The 23,671-nt window shown below is 35.2% G+C and overlaps 1 protein-coding gene across 3 annotated transcripts; it reads left to right on the top strand.

The window, feature by feature from the left end:
• Nucleotides 1–3,780: 3,780 nt before the first annotated feature.
• LOC112050935 (transposable element P transposase) lies at nt 3,781–18,354 on the top strand. Of its 3 annotated transcripts, XR_008252131.1 has the most exons (7): nt 3,781–4,028; nt 4,446–5,245; nt 6,901–7,230; nt 8,351–10,688; nt 13,053–13,863; nt 15,306–15,641; nt 17,152–18,354. XR_008252131.1 is itself a non-coding variant. In XM_052889444.1 (4 exons), the coding sequence occupies exons 2-4, from the start codon at nt 13,152–13,154 to the stop codon at nt 17,574–17,576; spliced, it is 1,473 nt and encodes a 490-aa protein (XP_052745404.1). In that variant the 5' UTR covers nt 10,486–10,688; nt 13,053–13,151; the 3' UTR covers nt 17,577–18,354. The 3 variants fall into 3 exon arrangements, 1 of the variants encoding a protein (XP_052745404.1); XR_008252132.1 differs by lacking the exon at nt 13,053–13,863; XM_052889444.1 differs by lacking the exons at nt 3,781–4,028; nt 4,446–5,245; nt 6,901–7,230 and having other exon boundaries at nt 10,486–10,688.
• Nucleotides 18,355–23,671: the final 5,317 nt, after the last annotated feature.

The raw sequence follows: 23,671 nt of genomic DNA, 5'->3' as shown, positions 1-23,671 counted from the left end.
ATAGTAGTAGAAACAGTGTACTCTGTACAAAACATCTAATTATTATTGTTAGTATTCTTTAAAAGTTTGCCCATGACCACAATCTCACGTAATAGTAAGTGACGATGCAACCTTAATGATAAAAACACTGCAAAATTCAACAAACAAAACATGTCAGTAACAACAAGACAAGAGAAGACTTTAATTATTTTCGGCCAATTTCAATCAAATTGGTCATTAATAGTAAAAATTATAATTATTATTGTTAGTATTCTTTAAAAGTTTGCCCATGACCACAATCTCACGTAATAGTAAGTGACGATGCAACCTTAATGATAAAAACACTGCAAAATTCAACAAACAAAACATGTCAGTAACAACAAGACAAGAGAAGACTTTAATTATTTTCGGCCAATTTCAATCAAATTGGTCATTAATAGTAAAAATTATAATTATTATTGTTAGTATTCTTTAAAAGTTTGCCCATGACCACAATCTCACGTAATAGTAAGTGACGATACAACCTTAATGATAAAAACACTGCAAAATTCAACAAACAAAACATGTCAGTAACAACAAGACAAGAGAAGACTTTAATTATTTTCGGCCAATTTCAATCAAATTGGTCATTAATAGTAAAAATTATAATTATTATTGTTAGTATTCTTTAAAAGTTTGCCCATGACCACAATCTCACCTAATAGTAAGTGACGATGCAACCTTAATGATAAAAACACTGCAAAAATCAACAAACAAAACATGTCAGTAACAACAAGACAAGAGAAGACTTTAATTATTTTCGGCCAATTTCAATCAAATTGGTCATTAATAGTAAAAATTACAATTTTATATTACACTTCTTTTTCAATAATGCTTGGAATTGTAAAATACAAACTTCAAAACACTATTTAATTTTCTTTTAATTTCCAGACCTGCCATTGCAAGGGATTCGAGTGCCAATGGATAGGGTTCCAGGAATGAGGAACCTCTTCAATACTAAACTGTTGGTCGAAGCTATTTGCTAGATAACCAATGACTGAAACAACTATTGGAACAAAAATGTATGACTCAACATTCAACATGGCGGAACGTCTTATTCACGAGACAATACACATCAATACCTCCTCCTCGGCGTAGAAGCCATCGTCATTAGGAGTGATATAATTTCCGCCAACATCAGCGGGGGCGTATTGTACCAGTACCAGGGCTCCATGTTGGCGCGCCACATGAGAACGAGGAAAACAAAACGACCACGCTGCACCGCCAGTTAGCTAGCCCCGCCCGCCGCCCGTGATGGTCAGATTAGGGGCCACCTGCATGGCAACGAGTCCCCGCAAATGATCGCGTTACCTTGCTTGTGTGCCGTTATGAACGTCATGCGTGACAAGGTGCGACAGAAGGGGGAGAACAAATCTCGGAGCTTTTCACGTTTTATTTTATTACTTTTCCACTTCACTCTTGTACTATTTTTATGCAATTTATAATTAAGTACTGAAGAATACCGCAGCATTGTGCCTTTCAAAAGTTTTAGATTCAGATTTCCGACCACAGATCACTATAGACCGACTTGTGTCCTTGACCTTGTCCATGCCATGGGAACTTAGAAGAACGTGAAGTCTTTATGAAGCAGCGCCATCTACATTCTAGATTTAAGATTCCAGGATAGTAAATTCAATGACTTAAGGTGTGTATGTAATAAAATGTTTTTAGAGATTGAAACCGTATAAGCACGGGAAAAAAAGCGAAAAAAAGAAGAATTCTTTTTCCTTTTAATTATGTCGCGTAATAGGAGGAATGTGTCTGTATTTTTAAAGCAAAGGCATTATTTAAGAAAGACAGCAAGTGTACATTAATTCCAACGACTTTTCACATAGTCATTTGGCCTAGTGGTGTATAACAAAGGTACGATCTATTAATCCTCAGTTCGAGCCCGGGGGTATCAATGGAAAACTTTTTGTCTTTTTTTTTTGTTTTTCCTCTATTGGTTTCTTCAACTATTACAAAATCAAAAATCTCTCTCCTTTACAAAAAATATGCATTATTATTTTTATAACAATAATGGATACTGTACTAAAAATACCGTGGCTAGTTACTAGATGGCGCTATCACAGGCGTTCCGAAAAAAATTTGAGTAGCCTATCTATTACCAATAATACACTGTAATCTTTGACCTTGTCCACGTCCAGTCCCATAGAGTAGTATAATACGATTCCAGAGACAAACCAAACAACCACAGCACAGGGCACAGATTAATTTGCAAACAACCACAGAACAATAATATTCCTTAAACAACCAACAAACAAGAAACAAAACGAACTTTTTTTTATTAATAAAAATAAATTGGCTATATTGTAAGGCTCTGATTTCTAGTTTAGAAGTTTAGAACTTTAGAAAGAAATACCAAAGTTATTCTTTACGTAAAGGTAGCGTACAAATAAATAATTCGTCAGAGGCTAGGAGGCGTACAAGCATAGAGTAATTTCCTATGGAGCTGCATCGTACAAAGTATTACTGTCGCGTTTTGAGGAGGTAGTCCACCCACCAAAAATATTTAACACTACATACAACACAACAACTAAGTGATTCTCAATGCATACATAGGTAACTTTTAAGCAGTCTAACAAATACATCGCAAGCACGTAACACACACAGAATAAAGATGACCCAGAATGAGGTTGAGGATATACAAGCAGCGTGGTGAAGCCGTTAAACCCAATTACAATGCGGTTGACAACTGTCAAAGTGGCGTTTAGATGGTTCTTATGTAGCAGTTTTTTTTGTATACGAAAAATTAGAAAATAATTTATAATAATTATAATGACGTTCTTTGCTATTCTAACACACAAATAAATTGGACTTTAAAGAATTCGTTGAAAATAAAAAAAATATCATAGCTTTGTTTTGATTTTGTTGGTTTTGTGTGCAAATGCAAAGGTTTTTTTGGCACCGCCTTCCAAGTGATCAGCAGGTAGCATGCATGCAGCAGCAGCAGGTAATATAATACTATTTTTGCTTTTCAGTTTAGTTCTTAAATAGTTTCTGAGTTAAACCAAACTCCGTTTTTCATTTTTGATTAATTGTAACTTCTGCGAACGACCCTTTAATTTTTCCATAAACTATTTATAAGTACACACGCGATTCTGAATCTAATGACAACTCAAGCATTATTCTAGGAGAAGGTTAAAAGTTTCGGTCTAAATTTCTTTTTTGTGAACTACAGTATAGAAGAACGTTGTTGAACAATTTTATAACAATTTACATAGAATAAAGATCATCCAGAATGTCTTTAAAAGCAGCCTGGTGAAGCCGGCGAATCCAATAAAAACAAACGTCACGCGTCTCCTTGACATCCACAAGGACTTTTTCATAATTTGTATTTCTAAATTTAACACTAAAAACAAATACGTAAATTAATATAATCATCAATAATTAACAATAAAAAAATACTCATCTTTATCTTTATAATAAATCTTATTTTTTGTTTAGTTTTTGTAAACAGTTTTTAAAACGCCATTTTTCTTGATTATTATTGAAAATTACTGATGCGACGATTCGTGTCGTACTGACTCGAGATGTATTAGCTTTCGAATTTAGTATTTGGAGCGGCTATCTGCATAATAATGATTATTTTCGATGTGTAAGTCCCCCTCAAAAAACGACAGACAATTATTATTGTTTAAGTGAATTTGAGTGCGTTGCATCTTTATATCTAATTACTCTATGGATTTTTTTCTCTGTCTACGCTTGGAAGAAGTTGTTATTACCTCTGGTACTTTATTACCTATGTCAATCTCTTGTCAGTTGTCAATTATTAAACGAATTTTCAAATTTCAATTTTGAATTTTCTTCATTTTAAATTTTTTATACGAGTTGAGAATAATTTCCGTTTTCGAGGAATTGAGGAAATTTAAAATTTAATAAAATAAATTTTGTGAATAGATAGCTGGTTTGAGAGGATTTGCAAATGCGATTTGTGTAATTTTAAAGTGCCTACTACCTGTACCTACTTACGCTGTGATTTTCCTGAAATTGGCTGCTTCGTTAATACGGTAAGAATGTTAAAAATTAATTTACCTACGTGAAGAATCATCCATTATAGCTTACAAGTACTTTTTGATGTAGTTCCATCTTTTAGCAGCTTCTGCTTGTTATGTTATTCACTTGATGTTACTCATTATCAACTCATATTCGGCTCACTGCAGAGCTCGAGTCTCCTCTCAGAATGAGAGGGGCTAGGTCAAGAGTCCACCACGCTGGCCCAATGCAGATTGGCAGACTAAACACACAGAGAATTAAGACAATTCTCTGTTTTTCCTTCACCATTTGAGATACATGATATTAAATTTCTTATAATGCACACAATTGAAAAGTTGGAGATGCATGCTTGATGTTATTAATTGTTTATAATAACAAAACTTAAACAAAAAAGTTAATTGAAATCTTTATTTTGTTTTTCATAATTTCAGGCTGTCAATATTTTTGGAAGGACTCTTGGATGTAATAACCTACACAAGAAAGAATATCTTAGAGAAAATCAAAGAGGCACCAAACCTCACTATGGGAAATAGCATGTATAAGTGTACGAAAAAAAGAAAAGACAATTTCAATGTCAAACAGTTACGAAAAGCTATAAAGTTATCAAAAAATTTAAAATTTCAGAAACATATTAGAACATTTTCTGCATTATTTAACACAGATAGAATGAAAGAAATTCATAAGCGTACACGGAGAAGGGTGTTCACAGATAGAGACAAACTCATTGCTCTCAGCCTCTACAAACAGAACCCACACATATATAGGTTGTTATGTAACATTTATGTACTGCCTCCTGTACCGTTGCTTCAAAAATTGGCATCAGAATATTCACCTGGAATGAATGTTCGAGTATTAGCAAAACTAAAACTCCGGGCTGAAAGATTGAGTAAATTAAAAAAAATGTGTGTCCTTATGTTTGACGAAGTCGTTGTAGCACCAACTGTCAACTACAAACAAAGAAAACATCTCATAAAGAGAGGCATGTCTACATACGCTGATCGTGTTTATATTTTCATGATCAGGTTGATTTTCACAAAAAGAAACCAACCGGTCGCTTACAAGTTCTCTGTCGGAAGGTTGAATCCATTATACATGCAGATGTGCATAAATTTTATTATAAGTGAGCTACAGTACTGTGGATTCAATGTTATGGCTACTGTATGTGATCAGAACGTTAGAAACATTGCAGTTATTAATGCTTTGATTGCAGACACAAATGAAATATATAAAGGTGAGTACATTTTTGTCATTATTGCTGTTTTAAAAATTAAGAATGCTATTATGTTCCACTACGGTCAAGTTGCGTCTTGGTCACTCATGTACACCTGTGCATCTAAACAAGCTCCGGATTAGGGATAACTCTATCTGTGAGTGTGGTTTGGATGAAGGCACTGTCACTCATCTCCTTTTTAACTGTCCCAGACTTCTTCATCCTCTCTATGACGTTCTTCCCCCAAAAGTCCCTCGTCCTTTAAGTGTTAAATGTTTGTTAATGTTTGTGTTTAGTCCATATTGTAGATTTTTATGTAAATATGTAGAATGTAATAAGATCAAATTGTAATATTGTTTATATATTTTGTTTATTAATATGTGTTATTTGTGTTGTTTTAGGCTAAGAACTAACAAAATAATATCATTTAATATTAACTATTTAGTAGATTCTCAAAATTAAATTTGTCAGCCTTCACCGAACAATCTCCATCGTGCCTCCTCCATCTACTCGACACTGGCGAGATAAACAGTGCCCAGTTGGCACAAATGAAAGCCATAAAGAAGAATTGAATTGAATTGAAGAATGCTATTATGTTCCACTACGGTCAAGTTTCCTGCATAGAACAGAGAATGAAGCTCAGACCTACTGTGCTGCTTTATTATGGGTTGACAGGTCTTGATTGGCTATGGTTGGCCGTCACATGTTGGTCCATTTGGTGCTTGTCTCTATTGGAGCCACTCCAGCCAACCGAGCTTGCTCCTGAAGCTTAGCAGACCGCCCAGGTCACATACTTGTTTTGTCAAATGTGGGTCAAGGCATGGTAAGGCGTCTTTGGTGTGTTTCTAGTCATTTGTGTTAGCCCATGGCATTGCATGTGACAACTGTGTCTCCTTGCAAAGCCATGTTTTGTACTCACTGTAGGGTAAGAAAGAAAGAAGAAAGAAATATACTTTATTGTACATTAAAAACAAAAATAAACAATAACTTATAATAACACTTACAAACTAATGTACAAATGGCAGTCTTATCGCTAAAGAGCGATCTCTTCCAGACAACCACTGTGGAAGAGAAAAAAAAAAAACGTAAGCACCAATTCGGGTATACGCACACAAAAAATAAGAAAAGTTAAGTAATTTAAATACATAAATATTAAGTAATAATACAAAATAATAATACATAGACTATACTTAACTACTTCATACATATATACAAAGAAATACATATATACATAAATACATACATACATACACACATACATACACAACCTGCAAAAGGTATTGGTGCCATTGGGAATGGTTCAACAACCTTCAGCCGTGCATGCTAGTTTGTCTGCCCTGTTGTTTCCAGTGTTCCCGTTGTGACGCTAGGGACTAACAGATTAACATTGTTCCAAACCCGTTAACAATGTTAATTTTTAAGAACACTTAAAACCACTATTATATGTTTTCCATAATGACGGGAAGCCGCTGGATGCTGGCAGCTCGAGAAGTTTTGTTCGGAAGTCCGTGCAAGAGGCCTATGTCCATCAATGGACGTCCATTGGCTGACAATGATGATGATCATTATAATGAAGGACCGCTGCTGGGATGTGTTTAACCCCCTCTAGGCTCATTGTGAGGTGAAATTTATGTATTTATAAAAATGTTTTTAACCATAATTTGTGTTTGTTTCAGATATCAACAAGAACCGTGAAGGTGCAGTTTTTGTACTGAACAAGCAGGTGATTGCACCAATGTATGATGCCTCACACCTCATCAAGGGCATTAGGAATGATTTGATTGAAAATAATCTACACATGACAATTGGTGACAATATCTGTATAGCAAAATGGGAACATATAGTATCGTACACTAAATTTGTAACGTATCTTCTGACCAAACGACACGTGGACCTGAAGAAAATGAACAGATTAGATGCTGAGTGTGCAAAATTAACTATGAGTGATGGGGATGGACGATTTATGATGTCGATAGCACACTCGCGTGCTCGCTGTGTACAGTCTGGTATGTTTCTTTATTATTTATGGTTTATTATAATACTAGCAACCCACCACAGCTTTGCATGGGTGATATGTAGATGCAAATTTTTGTGATTACTACAGGATTTTATTTATGCACACCCATATATAATCCAAAGAATGCGAAATATTATTCTTCGCACAATAAGTGGTGTCCCGTGGTTCGTCACTAATAATGAAATACACCATCACTTGAAGGTTGATATGGTCCATGACGAAATCCAAAAATACAAATGACCCCTACCAACCAGGACGAAGTGTAGTAGTACTTTTTTTTACAGTAAAAGCTCATTATTCGCGGGGTATACGTTCTCTAAATGTGTCATGAATACAGAAACTGTGAATATGGAATGGTATTTTATATGGGATATGTTCTTGGGTGACAAAATAAAAAACAAATATATAAAGAAAAAACAATTAATTGAAGTTATTGATCAAGTCAAGAATTTTGTAATTTTTTCTTGCTTGACATTTTTTAAAAGCTTCTATTCAGAGTGATTTTAAGCAGTGGCTTCCTTAAACCATCCATTGGCAATTTCGGCAATAGGTATTTGCAAGTTAAAGTTTAAATTTGCAGATGTTACGTCAGTTTCGTCAGTCAGATCCGCGAATAACGAAATATTTAGCTGCGAATATAGGAAATTAATATCGCTTATATGTATTAAAGGAGATGGTCCATTCAGGTCCACTCTTGTACCCCGTATCATTAAAATTTAAAAAATACAAGGATTTTATTAAACTAACTAAATAAAAAGAACTAAATAAAATAATAACCAAAGTTTTTGATTTATATCAAGATGGCGTCCATAGAGCAACTATGACATGACAATTGACAGCAAACATCAAATCGATTACTGCATTGAAAACGTCATCTATCCGCCATTAATTAATACCCCTAATAATGTTGCATTTATTGGGAGATAATGAATATTATTTCGAAAGAATTAAAGTATATTAGTAGATTTGTATAATTAAAAATAGTTAAATAAAAATATCTTCTATTATTTCTGTTAGGGTACAATGACTGGTCCTGGACTCCATACAATTTTGGACCATCTCCTTTGATATTAGTCAACTGCCCTATTAATGAGACTATTATTTTTCAGAGCCAAAAGGCTTTCCTGTAGAGGCTATGTCCACAGGCTGTGTTATGAAGTTCTTCGGTGAGCTGACCAAGTCTATGAGTGGTGGTTACTCTGAGTACAGGGAAGATGAGCCCCTTCTACGGGGGGTATCACGCAAATCTGTGCACAACAAACTGTGGGAATCCTCTGCAGAAGCGCTAAAGACCGCTAAATTCATAGACAAAGAAGGAAAAGAAGTATCCACACATTCAATAGACTGTTGGATACAAACATTGGATAATGCGAGGTATCTGTCAAACAAAATGTTCAAAAAATTTCATATTCGAAAGTTTTTCATCACACGTTTCAATATGTACCCACTGCAGGAGTTTATTAGACGTATACGTTTGTCATATGGATGTCATAATATTAGAACTTATGAGATTAAATAACTCCTAAGTATTTTCGCCTAGGATGCGCACTACGGCATAACTCGATTTCGAGAAGATATAAAAACAAGTGTCGACCAATAGCAACAGCAATCCAAACATGTCTCGGTGCGTTGGAGAGAATGACAGAGATATTGGGTAAGGGAAAAAGTAATCCTTTTTAATCGACTTCAAAAAAAGGAGGTTCTCAATTCGACGCGTATGATTTTTTTACTGTATGTTAACTTTATTTCTTAAATTTAAAAATTCTTTTTTGTGTGAAAGAATATTGGTCCCATTTAATTTTAGCCGCCTTAGCGGTAGCACATAAGATGTTATTTTTCGCTTTTTAGTATATTTTTCTAATTTTAAAGTCGGTTAAATTTTTTTGTTACAAAGACTTTATTTTTAGATAGGTAGTAATGATCATTATCTCTTATGTATTTATCAATGATATTCATATTTATACTAATTTTATAGGTGACATTTCCCTAAAGAATTTTTTTTGCGGTTTTTTTTGTTTTGTTATTCAGGAAGGGTAATAGACTATTAAAATCAATTACTAGATGGTTTTGCCATTAGGGGCCAAGACTTTGAGAAAGAAGAAAAAGAGGGGCCAAGACTTTGAGAGAGAAGAAAAAGGCAACAGATTAAGGAAGAAAATGGTGTAGCGTAAACATGGATTACTTTTTCCCAAAACTAATATTTTAGCTTTGCGGCTATTGGTTGACAGTATATATTTTTTCTTGAAGTACCTAATAGGAGTATGTCGTTGATTGTATGCTAGGCCTATTGGAATTGTTATCAAATACACATAGAAGTAAGTGTTTGAAAATGTGATTCAAATATGCTCAATAAATAACATATAAGACTGTTTTCGTTTGGATGTTTTAATATGGACCCCCTCGGAATGTTTCTCAAACGCTTCCAGAAATACTGAAAATGTAAGAACTTACGAGATTATTACCTCGATCAAAAATACGGTTGATCTGATCTTGACGGCCTCCGTGGCGCAGTGGATTTACAAGACGGAGGACCTGGGTTCAATCCCCGGCTGGGCCGAGGTTTTCTTAATTGGTCCAGACCTGGCTTTGGAAGGCTTGTGGCTAGTTACCACGTACCGCCAAGCTATTTAGCGTTCCAGTACGATGTCATCTAGAAACCGAAATGGGTGTGGATTTTCAACCTCCTCCTAACAAGTTAGCCCGCTTCCATCTTAGATTGCATCATCTTACCATCAGGTGAGATTGTAGTCAAGGGCTAACTTGTAAAGAATAAAAAAAAGACAAGATCTTCTTCGTCTTCTCAGCGCTTTTTGATTTTATTTGTTCCGTTTATATTATCTTCTACTCTTTAATAAAATCATAACTTTTATGTCGCACTATAGGTACATGCTGACTGTTTCGATTGTTTTGATAGGTACCATAACTCATAAGTAAGTACCTTTTCCTTAATGAACTTTACTTTATCATACTTTTTTGCTTACTGGCTTAAATATTTTGGTGAAACATGGTGAACGTGATTTATAATGTTTTCCACTGACGATCAAGTAATCTCACATGCCTGCTACGATAACGGCTTGGCAACTGATAAAACGGACGTCAAGCCGTTAGCGCTGCGGGCATGTGAGATTGAGATTACTTGATCGTCAGTGGCTGACATAATTATTTTCTCTGTCTACGCTTGGAAAAGTTTGATTGAACTTTGAAAAGTCTGTGGTAACTGGTACGGTTTTCTAGTCTATGGGTTTATGGTTAAAAATTAACGACAATTTTATTTTACGTTTACGAAAGAAATGTGATAATTTCACGAGGACGCTTGGAAAGAGTACTTAATTTTGTGGATTTTTGAGAGGTTTTGCAATTGCAAATGCAATTTGCATCATCGAAGAATACTCATTGTTCTGATCCTGATTCCTGAAGTTTGAGTTAGCTGCTTAATTCGTGTAAACGGTGAGAATTCTCAATGTTTAAAACTTAGAAATTAATTTACGTACCACGTCCACGTGTTGTACTTGTATATTCGACAAGTGTACGTTGCAGTATTTAATGTGTGAAGCGATCATAAAAGCAATTATTATGTATGTATTTTTGGATGTGTGTTCCTTCGTTTATTTTAGTATGAGCAGGCATCACTAATCTTTACAGTCTCATGGCACTTGGCCCTACCGACCTTGGCACTGTCATACGTCTTAACTGAATCGTGGGAAATGTAACATGCTGCATTCATAATGTTACATGTCTAAGAATTCATACAGATTCTTTGGCTGGTTTTTTTATACATAGTTTTGTATCACTCACTTGAGGTTTAAAGGAAAAAACAATGTTGAACAGAGTCCATTGTGTGGAAGAGAGAAAAACTCTAAGCAGAGGCCTAGATGTGGACCAACGGATGTAGGATTAAACAATTCCTATAAAATCTGTTAACACTTCCCTTTCTTTGTTTTGAATAATTTGATAAATCAAAGACATTCTTACAAACTTAGACCTCTTTCAGCATTCACAAAAACTTAATTTTAGTAAATTTTGGTTTGTGTTACACTCACACAGTTCAATTTATCTCTAATAAAACTCATTTAAATCAGATTAGCAGCTTAACTGTGATAAGACAGACTCATACTTTATTATTTGCAATAAATAGTATGGTTTTTAATTTAGTAAATAAGTTGTAATTAAAGAAATTGAAAGAGGAAGTCCAACAGTGTAGCAGGACTTATAAACAGTAATTGGAACACCATCCCAATCAACTGGCAGCTTAGCTCACTATACCAGACTATCTCAAACACCTGAAAAGGAAGAGAATCTTGGAGCTGGATGTGTAATAGTCCAGTTTTAACAACAATATGAATGTCTCTAGTGGGGTATACTCATGTCACATGCCAACACCCAACCTAAAACCCATCTGTCCTTTGACTGATTGCATGGTATTACATAGAACAAAAAAATAAGTTGTAAATAATTGCAAAAACTTCTATATAAACCTTATCTAACATACAATAAAGCAACACTTGGGCATGGCACACTTATTGTGAACATTGTACTAGTATGTCCTGCTTAGGGTGCTTTTCCACCAGAGATGTGCTACGCTATGTTGCTATGGATGTGTTTGATATCCACCAATCACATTAATTGGTGCAAATAGTTTCGCACTGGTGGAAACTGAGTCAACTAAGATATGTTTTTATATGGAAGGATGTGTGTTATGGATGCTATAAATGATATATAAATATGGGCCGTCGCGAGTGGGTAGCTATGTGCAGAGTAGAGTATACTATACTACCAATACTAGAGCCTTTCTTGATGAGTACTGTTTACCAACAAACAAATTTAAAATGAGGGTATAAGACACTAGTAATTTCATACCTCATAATAATTATAATTAACTTGTTCTTACATTAATGAAAAAAAAAAAATTATTAATAAGCTTATAACAATTACATATGCTCAATATACTTTATATAACATTTTATAAATAAAACATGTATAATTTAAAATAAATAAGTTATGAAATGACAAGCGTTTTCTACCTTCATTTCTAATTTCTTTGTTAGTAAACAGTACTCATCAAGAAAGGCTGTAGTGTACATCATCTTTCTTACGCATCTTCATAGTGTATCTTCCTCCCACACCTACATAGCTCAGTCTTGGTGGAAACAGTCACAAATTTTGGAAGCATAGATTTCACATCTTCGCAGCATAGGTGCATAGCACATCACTGGTGGAAAAGTACCTTTAGTGTCTGGTGACCCTGTTGCATAGCGTCATGAACCTGTAATATTAACAGTAACCAAACACTACAGACACAGCAATGCCCATTGGTGGCAAAATTAAGTGAATATTCCTCAAGCTCAGACTGAGTTTGAACTGAGCTTGAATAGGGAATTGTTTTATGAGCTCCAATAAATAACTATCAGAAGTATATAAAAAATTATAACTGATTTCAGAAAGTAACTGACATCTGCACTTATAAGTTCTTGTAAATCATCATCATCAATATCATCACCTGCCAATGGACGTCCACTGCTAGACATGGGCCTTCCAAACACAACAGTCATGAGCTGAGTGTATCTAGCAGCTCTCTGTTATCCAAAAGATGTCATTGATTTGATATTAAATGTTACTATCTAAAACAAAACAAAATAATCAATTAAGATTTTTTATTTTCGTATGTGTATTCGTGGATAGTATCGTTGTTTACATGTTTAAACTATTTTTACGTTTACTTTTAGATTTAAGAAATAATATGTAAATTTTAACTATCCCTAAGAAATAAAAATAAAAATAAAATAAAAAGATCTTTATTTTACATCATTTCAGGCTGTCAAATTTTTACTAGGAAGGATTGATTTTTACTTTTATAAGGTATACTTATAGAAACATCAAACCTTAAGTAACAAAGAGACACAAAACCTCACCATGGGAAATAGCATGTTTAGGTGTAAGAAAAAAAGAAAAGACAGTACCAATGTGAAACGGTTAAGAAAAGCCATAAAGCTATCACAAAATTTAAAATTTCAAAAACATATTAGAACATTTTCTGCATTATTTAACAGAGATAGAATGAAAGAAATTCATAAGCGTACACGGAGAAGGGTGTTCACAGATAGAGACAAATTCATTGCTCTCAGCCTCTACAAACAGAACCCACATATATACCGGTTGTTATGTAACATTTATGTACTGCCTCCTGTTTCGTCGCTGCAAAAATTGTCATCAGAACGTATTTCACCTGGAATGAATATTAGACTATTAGCAAAACTAAAACTCAGGGCCAGAGGACTGAGTAGAGTTGAAAAAATGTGTGTCCTTATGTTTGACGAAGTTGTTATAGCACCAACTGTTGATTGTGAACAAAGAGAACATCTTAGAAGGATAGATATCTCCACATATGCTGATCATGTTGTAATTTTCATGATCAGGTTGATTTTCACAAAAAGAAACCAACCGGTTGCTTACAAGTTCTCTGTCGGAAGGTTGAATCCATTATACATGCAGATGTGCATAAATTTTATTATAAGTGAGCTACAGTACTGTGGATTCAATGTTATGGCTACTGTATGTGATCAGAACGTTAGAAACATTGCAGTTATAAATGCTTTGATTGCAGACACAAATGAAATATATAAAGGTGAGTACATTAAAGTCTGGCCGCTCAGAGCTTGCTTTTTTGACAGGTTGTGATTAAATGGGTGATGTAGAATGAGAGAGAGACAAAAAAGATGTGTCAGCTCTGTTGCACAAATATAGTTTACTCTTTTAGAGTAAACAGGTGTTCTAAATAGGTGTTCATACACGTATTTAGTCAGTCCCCGCAGCATACTCTATGTAAGTCTCAATACCTATGCTCGAAAAGTAAAGTAGTAAAGGTACGCAGAATAGGTTGTGCATATGAAAAATCAATTCTTAAGGAGTAAACAGACAATTGTAATTGAATTTATGTTTGTCCTTATTGCACAACTTGTCAACAGAAACACAATCTCTGAGTGGCTGGACTTTGCCATTGCTGTTTGATAAATTCAATAATTGAGGTAAATTCTAAATTCTATCAATGAGTAGAAAGTATTATAATTATCAGCTTTTTAATAGCCCACTGTAGTGCTGTCTCCCACATACTCAAACCAATTACCTTCTACATGACCTGCTTCACTACAGGTTACCTCTGACAAAAATATATGATCATGATCATACAAACTGCATCTATAAAATCTGTGTTTCATCATGTTAAAATTATATGTGTGTGTATTACAATTTAAAGTTTATAGTTGTGTGTAGTGTACGGATACACGGTACACAGGATCTATTTATTGGTGTTAAATATTTTTCATGTATTAGTTTACCTCATTTCAAAATATTCAAGTAATATAAGCAATTAAGATATTTACTTAAGTGACATATGATAACCATTTAATCTACAATAAGCACAGAATGTCCCATAATTAATGGATAAAACGCAAATGGTAAATACACCACCTAATTATCTAAAACTAATTTGAATATTATTCCATAAATACCTAGGGTGACCAAGTTACATTTTCTATCCAGATTTTTCAAAATTTTCTAACTTGTATCAGTTTTTTCAATGCTGTAACTGCTGTAATGTTCAGAATAAATGAATTGTGAAAAGTTCCCATCAATCCCCCTTGTGCAAGAAATTTTATTGATGGTGACAGTTTGATAGGTATTTCTCGTTTACCAACAGACAAATTATTAAAAATGAGGGTATAAATCACTAGTCATTTCACACCTAATAATAATTAAAATTAACTTGTGCTTAAATTAATGAAAATAAATTTTGATAAAAAGCTTAAAACAATTAGATATGGTTAATATATTTTAAATAACATTGTTTAAACAAACCATAAATAATTTAAAATAAATAAGTTATGAAATGACATGCGTATTCTACCTTCACTTCTAATTTCTTTGTTGGTAAAAAGTACTCATCAAAAAAGGCTGTAGTATAAATGTAAAGTTTAGGTAGTGTATCTACCATTTGCGTTTTATCGACTATGATCCCAGACAGTGCAGAGTCTAAGATGTTTCAACCTTTGCTCATAATGTTTGTTTCAGATATCAACAAGAACCGTGAAGGAGCAGTTTTTGTACTGAACAAGCAAGTGATCGTACCAATGTATGACGCTTCACAACTCATCAAGGGCATTAGGAATGATTTGATTAAAAATGATCTACACATGACAGTAGATGACGATGTCTGTGTAGCGAAATGGGATCATATAGTCAAGTATACTGAAGGTGAACACATAACGTATCGTCTGACTAAACGTGATGTGGATGTGAAGAAAATGAACAGATTAGATGCCGAGTGTGCTAAACGGACTATGAGTGAAGGGGACGGAGGACTTATGATGTTTAGGCTCAAAGTGCATATTGAGGTTGCTCAGTATAGTAAGTTTAGTCTTATCTTTGAAGGCTTATGTTTAACCATAGATTAATTAATAATATACAGATGGAGCGTACGGAACACGACGGTGTTCGTACCCGTCACGAATATGAAATTCAAAAACCGTTCCAGTGTTACCAACTCTCTAAAATATTTATCCCTAAAGTTTGTGTCAAAAACCCCTAAAAATATAAATCATGAAATAATATGATGCAACATGTTTCAAAAGTCAATATTTAATACAGACAAAATATTTATCTGAAGATTCATATTTTTTGAAATCGTACATGTTGACAATGAATAAATTTAACAATTTTTTTTATTCGATGAGAATTGCCGCCAGTTGCCTCAGAGTGGTTGTAGAAAAACGTATTATATATCGTTATAAGTCGCTAGTTAGAGAAAGAAATATTAAAATTATCATCAATTTAAAAATATTAAAGAGGCAAAAAATCCCTGAAAATACCCCTAAAAATTTCAGACCCCTAAAAATATCCCATTTCACTTATTTGCCCCCTAAATCTGGGGGGAAAACCCCTAAGTTGGGAACCCTGAACCGTTCTCTTGTCAGTACGATACGAACCGTCGCATCAATAATTTTCAATATTATTCAAGAATAATGGCGTCTTATGTTTTTAAATATTTAAAAAACTGTTAAATATTTAAAAGAAATAAGATGGCGTATTTTTTTATTGGTTAATATGACTATTATATTAATTTACGTAATTGTTGTTAGTGTTAAATTTTGAAATTATGATAAAAAGTTTGTATATGCGGATGTCATAGAGACGCGTGACTTTTGTTTTTTTTTAATTGGTTGCACCGGCTTCAGCGCGCATGTAAATACTCTCTCTGGTTACTCTGTGAGTTTTTAACCTTTAACCAGGGATGTGAAAATCTTATAACACTATCAGGGACATGTCGTCTCACAGGCTACTACTTTTAAACTTAATTTTTGTTAAAAAATTATTTTTGAATGTTTCGAAATTGTGTTGAAATTTAACCATTGGTATGTAATGAAAGAAATAGTACCATTCAATCAGCTTTTATTATTAATTTAAAAAAAACGATACTTTATGGTACTTTATAGCCTAAATTAGCTTGCAATTCTTTTTTAAAGTTTTAATAGACTTTACACATAAAATACCGTGATATCGCAGTGGATATGACCACAGCCTCTGGTTGGGTGCATTTTAAGAAACTGAATATCACATGTCTCAAACGGTGAAGGAAAAACATCGTGAAGAAACCTGCATACCAGAGAATTTTCTTAATTCTCTGCGTGTGTGAAGTCTGCCGCATTGGGCCAGCGTGGTGGACTATTGGCCTAACCCCTCTCACTCTGAGAGGAGACTGAGCTCAGCAGTGAGCCAAATATGGGTTAATAATGATGATGTTGACACATTAGGTGAGATTGTAGTCAAAGAATAAGTTGTACATAATAAAAAAAAATGAGTTATATACTGTTCTTCGTTAAAATAGTAGTATAGATGAGAATATAATTTTATTTTTCAGTTCCAGCGATCAAAGACACCATCATTCCTAGTATCGAGCCTACGTACTACACAGGTCGTGTTATGAAGTTCTTCGGTGAGCTGAACAAGTCCATGAGTGGTGGTTACACACCATACATAGAACATACGAACCTTAGACGTGGAGTAACACGTAGATCTGTGCACCGGAAACTGTGGAAATCCTCTGCGAAGGCACTGCGGACGGCCAGATTCATAGACAAAGATGGAAAAAAAGTTCCCTCACATTCACTAGACTGTTGGATCCAAACAGTGAACAATGCGAGGTATCTCTCAAGCAAAATGTTCAATAATAATATTCGAAAGTTTTTCATCGCACGTTTCAATATGTACCCTCTCCAGGAGTTTATTAGACGCATACGTTTATCATATGGATGCTATAATATTAGAACTTATGAGATTGTATAACTCCTCTATATGGACTCCTATAGACATATGATGCCTAAAGGAGTCCATATTTGTTGTGTGCCTCAACATATCTTGAGATGAGATAAAGAGCAATGTCGACAAATAACAGTGTGACATTATATAACACCTCAATATGGACTCCTATAGGCCTCATCATCATCATCAACCCGTATTTGGCTCACTGCTGAGCTCGATTCTCCTCTCAGAATGAGAAAGGTTAGGCCAATAGTCCACCACGCTGGCCCAATGCGGATTGGCAGACTTCACATACGCAGAGAATTAAGAAAATTCTCTGGTATTAAGGTTTCCTCGCGATGTTTTTCCTTCACCGTTTGAGACACGTGATATTTAATTTTTTAAAATGCACATAACTGAAAAGTTGGAGGTGCATACCCCGGACCGGATTCGAACCCACACCCTCCGAAATCGGAGGCAGAAGTCATATCCACTGTGCTATCTCTGCTCACCCTAATGATGAGGACTCTTATAGGCATATGATGCCTTAAGGAGTCCTTATTGTGTTGTGGTGTGCCTTAATCGAGACGATATGTTGAGACGAGATAAAGACCTATGTCGACCAATAACAGCGCAATAGTACTATCAATTGTGGCTTTGGGATGGAAGAGCGATATTTCAACTGTGTTATAGGTTGACAATATGCCTTTTTCTCTGCAAGTGATACCTCGTTAATGCCTATTGGAATGTTTGTCAAATACATATAGAAATATGTATTTAAAAATGTGATTTAGATATGCTCAATAAATAAAAGACAGTGTTCTTTGGCATGTTTTAATATGGACTCTCCCTCAGAAAGTTATTCAAACCTGTGCAGAATTTTTATTTTTAAGTGAGAATGTAACAACTTATGAGATAATCTATATCTATACTTTTAATAAACCTGTAGAGAGGTCAATTCCTCCAAAATAACTATGGGGGGATCGATTAGTGATCGATACTGATGCCAAAAATGCAATCAGTAATATTTTTGTCTGTCTGTATGTTCGTTATCGAAACAAAAACTACTCGACGGATTTTAACGAAACCTGGTACAATTATTCTTCATACTCCTAGGCTGGTTATAGTATACTTTTCATTACGCTACGATCAATAGAAGCAGAGCAGTGAAGGGAAATGTTGGGAAAACGGGAGAAGTCATTTTTTAATAAAGCCCTTCAGTAGTATCGCTGTAATACTACTGAAGGGCTTTATTAAAAAGGTCTAAGGGCGGACGAAGTCGCGGGCGTCCGCTAGTATGTAATAAATTAACTATCAAATACTCAATTACACGGCTGATCTCATCTTGTGACCAATCATATTAACGTCGTCGTCGTAAATCTCTGTGTCTACGTCGCTCTTGGGTCATTTCCAAAGTTAATTGGCCGCTGTGCGTAAGTCCATTTGGTACTGGTCCCTGCTGGAGTCATTCCAGCCAGTCTATCACTCTTCAGAACTCTAGCAGGCCACCTATGTCGATGGCCTCATATCTTTGCTTAGCCAATTTAGGCTGCGCGTTGTTCTGATACTGATGCTGCTTCTAAGTATAACGTTGATGTGTCTCTTCCTTCTCAATGCATCTTCTGCAGTAACATCAGTTATATCTGTAATCGAAACGTGTTTATTTTATGAGCTTTTGTTGCTGTATTATTAGTCCTATAACTGTTTTTAATTCATTACAGTTAACTTTTAGGACGCTTGTTGTAGATTGAGTGGATACAAATATAGGATGCCTCTCGATAAAATGTGGCAAGCTGACCTTTGACTACCAAAATATATTTTGTTTTTCAAAAGGAATATTAGCCATGTCTGTTTTTAGCATGGCCAATATTCCGTTTCGCCGCAGTGAGGATCTTTTTGTCAATGTCCCATGTGAAAAAATGAGAGAACAGTCTTCGAGCTGGTTTAGTTGAAAGATGTTTATTTTATGGGCTGTGCCCTGTTATTAGTCCTCTGTTTTTAATTCATTACAGTTAAGTTGTAGGACTCTTGTAGATTGAGTGTATACAAATATATGATAACTCTTGATAAAATGTGACAAGCTGACCTCTGACTACCAAGATATATTTTGTTTTACAAAATAAATATATGCCATGTCTGTTTTTAGCATGGCCAATATTCCGTTTCGTCGCAGTGAGGATCTTTTTGTCAATGTCCCTTGTGGAAAAATGAGAGAACAGTCTTCGAGCTGGTTTAGTTGAAAGGAGTTTATTTTATGGGCTGTGCCCTTATATTAGTCCTCTGTTTTTAATTCATTACAGTTAAGTTGTAGGACTCTTGTTGTAGACTGAGTGGATACAAATATAGGATAAGTCTTGATAAAATGTGACAAGCTGACCTCTGACTACCACAATATATTTTGTTTTACAAAATGAATATTAGCCATGTCTGTTTTTAGCATGGCCAATGTTCCGTTTCGCCGCAGTGAGGATCTTTTTGTCAATGTCCCTTGTGGAAAAATGAGAGAATAGGCTTCGAGCTGGTTTAGTTGAAAGGTGTTTATTTTATGGACTGTGCCCTGTTATTAGTCCTCTGTTAAAATTCATTACAGTTAAGTTGTAGGACGCTTGTTGTAGATTGAGTGGATACAAATATAGGATGCCTCTCGATAAAATGTGGCAGCTGACCTTTGACTACCAAAATATATTTTATTTTACAAAATGAATATTAGCCATGTCTGTTTTTAGCATGGCCAATGTTCCGTTTCGTCGCAGTGAGGATCTTTTTGTCAATGTCCCTTGTGGAAAAATGAGAGAATAGTCTTCGAGCTGGTTTAGTTGAAAGGAGTTTATTCTGACCTTTGAATACCAAAATATATTTTGTTTTACAAAATTAATATTAGCCATGCCTTTTTTTAGCATGACAAGAGTTAGCGTGAACAAATTTCTTGTTTTTGTAGACGTTTAACTAGATCTTGTTTGATGTAGCTTGCCAGAACACGAATTCGCCGTGTAACAGTATCGTTTGATAGCGGCGCAGTAGATAGATGCTTTGTAGTTTTTTCATCGAGCATACATTCTATTATATCTAACACACATGGCTTTATAAAATTCTTGGCGATAGTGTGCGCTTCGCTTGCTTTTGCAATGCGATAGCTAACTAAATATGATGCCTCCGTGGCCTTTTCATTAGTTTGGGTTACATGCATCATAGATTTTTGACTTTCCGACTATTGTTCTTTTTTACGTACAAAAAATTGTTTATTCTTGTCTTTAAACTCGGGGTGGACAGAAATGTCGGCGCAACTTGGCGGGTGACAAGGAACTATTAGGAAGCAGTTTACTACATAATATGAAAAGAGGTAAGCCTTGGAATAGACAAATCCGGAAGTGATATATGATTCATCATACTTCCTTTTTTTCGCCTTTGAAGCTTGACGACGTTGCATCGTCGTTAAGATCGGTAATTGCTGAATACTCCGCGCATACAGGGCATTTTCCTTCCATGCATATTTCAGAGGTCTGAAGGCTTACACGTCGGTCGGTTGGCTGTCGTATCCGTGTGGCGTTGGTGTATTTGTCGTCTCCTTTTCTATGTATATTGCGTACCTTGTCACCACACTTATTATACAATACACTTTTTCCCGTTTCAATTTCCGCATCTGAGAAGTTAGTGGCACATATCTGCACTATACTTAACTCGTCTAGAACGTCTATTTTATTTCGTATAAAAGTCAGGAATTCATTAATGATTACTTGGCCCGCCATAACTTATAAATTAGGCCAGCGGCGTAGATAACATTATGCACGTCCGAACTGAACTACCCGCGATAGACATGACGACTGATCTGAGCAATCAAAATAATCTCCAGCTTGCTGCACAATTTATTAACTTCAAGACTAAGATGTGTTTTGTGTAAGGTAAATATTAATTTTCTTTTGATGAGGTATGGATGAAATATAGGTTTTATATAATCGTAGAAAAGTTTACATTTCATGCAGCCAGTATCGCATTTGTGTCTTCGTTAGCTAAGAGGTCTTCTATTTTTATTCTATATTTTTGGCTTCATTGAGATCTGAAATAACGACTAATTTCGAGTTTAAAAATGTACGAATGGAAATTATAATTCCTGTTCTCCAACTTTATTGTGTGTAAGGGATAAGATACCAAAAACAGCGCGAAGAGGTTAAATTTAGTTCCCATGACGATATTATAAATACTAATTACAGATTGAGAAATGAGAAAATTCAGGTTTTGAAAAGTTTGAGCATGATGTCGCAGAAATTGATAAATATTCACGCGCCAATATGTATAATTTTGGGAAAACATTTTTCATGTCTTCCCATTGTATCAAGGGATCTGAAGAAAGTGGAGAAACCTTTGCAGACAAATAATGACTTTATTCATCCCTAATTTCAGACTGTGTTGAACATGAAGAACTTTATTTTTTTGTCGCTGTCAGGTTCACTGCCGATAATACTCGTAGGAGTAGTTGTAATAAAACGTCTCACTAAGGTAATTGCCTTTGCACACGCTCTGGGATTTTGAAAGTGGATATTCTTGAATCTTGATCCAGTAAACAAGAGATTGCAATCAAATTGTTTTCAATATGTACAAATCTGCGATCTATCTGTTTGATTTTTTCATTTTCATTTTTTACTGTGTTTACATCACAGTCCAATGCATGTTATTAATCTGCGCCTTCAAACAGTTCACCATCAGTATTATTTTACTTATGGTCACATACTGATCACCCGACAGCTCTTTGGTAACGTATTCCAATGGTTTTTAAAATACAAATCAATGTTTTCATATTTTTGATTTCTACAGCCGATGGTGTGGGTGGTGCTTTAGTGTTTAGCAGTAAAATCTGATGATCAATCGGCGCTAACTCAATATATCTCTGGAGCATATAATAAACAGACTTCCAACGAGTTTTAACATCTAAAATTAGTTTGAGAGATTGAGAGCCAGTTTGCTTATGATGTAAACAGTCGCTCAGAATTACACTGCTCTTGAAAAATTTCACGATGTCTCGTACTTTGCTAACTAATGCACTGAAATCATTAACTGTCATTGCAGATTCAGCTAAGATTTATTGTATGATCAAAACAGGGCAAGTGTTTGTTTTTTTCTAGAAAAGCAGCTATGTCTGCTGTCATATTCGAGCCGTTATCCGTTTCTGCAGCAGTAATTTTATCCAAGCAGATGTGTATACCCCTACATATTTCTGTTAAGGTTTCTGCTATATAGTCGCCGGTATGTCGTTGATCCAGCGCGATATAAGTCTATTATCTTGCAAATAATGAGCAGTAACCCCTAAATAACAGGTAACACTCATCATTTCAGACCAAATATCGCAGGTCAATGCTAGGTGAGAAATGTTGTCAAATACCCTTTGAATTGGGCTTTAAGTATTAACGCTTGGAATTTTAAACGATGCACAAGCTTGAAGCATCAATTTTTTAAATCCTCGCCCTTTTACAATGTAAAGGGTCTTTTGTCCACGCAAATCTCCGTTGGAGATAGTGGCTGATTTTGTCCGTCACGCCCTTCACATATGTTAAGTACACTGGTGACCGGTTCACACAGGACGGTTTCCGCCTAGTTGTTGTTTGTGCCCATCTGGAACTCTGACGCCAACTATAGCCATTGTTCTCCAGCGCCTGTCTCACTACTCTTAGTTCGCACTCAATATAGGGTGGGTCACAAAGACTTAGGGCTCGATTTATGAGGCTTCTTGGTACCGACGATATCTGCGATGGATGGTGGTGCGAACTCGCATGGAGATATCTGTTGGTGTGAGTCGGTTTTCGGTACACCGTTGTATGTAATTCACCACCAGACCCCCGGATCACCATCACGTCTAAAAATGGCAGACCGCCCTCTTTTTCTTCCTCTTTCGTAAAATGAACCTTCTCATGTAGACTGTTGAGACACTGGAATATTATGGCCAAATCATCCCTGTTCACAATGGCAAACACATCATCCACATAACGCAGCCAAAAACGCGGTCTATACGTCATTTTATCGACCAACTCGCGTTCCACCCACTCCATAAATATATTGGCCACTACAGGTGCAATCGGCGACCCCATGGCAACACCGTCTATTTGGCTATAATAGTCACCTCGCCACATAAAATAACCACTTTTAAGTTC

The sequence above is a fragment of the Bicyclus anynana genome, chromosome 26, assembly GCF_947172395.1.
Source record: "Bicyclus anynana chromosome 26, ilBicAnyn1.1, whole genome shotgun sequence".
NCBI classification, from domain to species: Eukaryota; Metazoa; Arthropoda; class Insecta; order Lepidoptera; family Nymphalidae; genus Bicyclus; species Bicyclus anynana.
Note: the sequence above shows the minus strand (reverse complement) of the source record. Positions and strands in the feature narration are given on the sequence as shown.

Bases quoted from the DNA above. Each gene is read 5' to 3' on its own strand.
- LOC112050935 (XM_052889444.1), top strand. From the start codon at position 13,152: ATGGGAAATAGCATGTTTAGGTGTAAGAAAAAAAGAAAAGACAGTACC. The intron at 13,864-15,305 runs GTGAGTACATTA...TGTTTGTTTCAG, and splicing joins CACAAATGAAATATATAAAG to ATATCAACAAGAACCGTGAA. The intron at 15,642-17,151 runs GTAAGTTTAGTC...TTTATTTTTCAG, and splicing joins TATTGAGGTTGCTCAGTATA to TTCCAGCGATCAAAGACACC.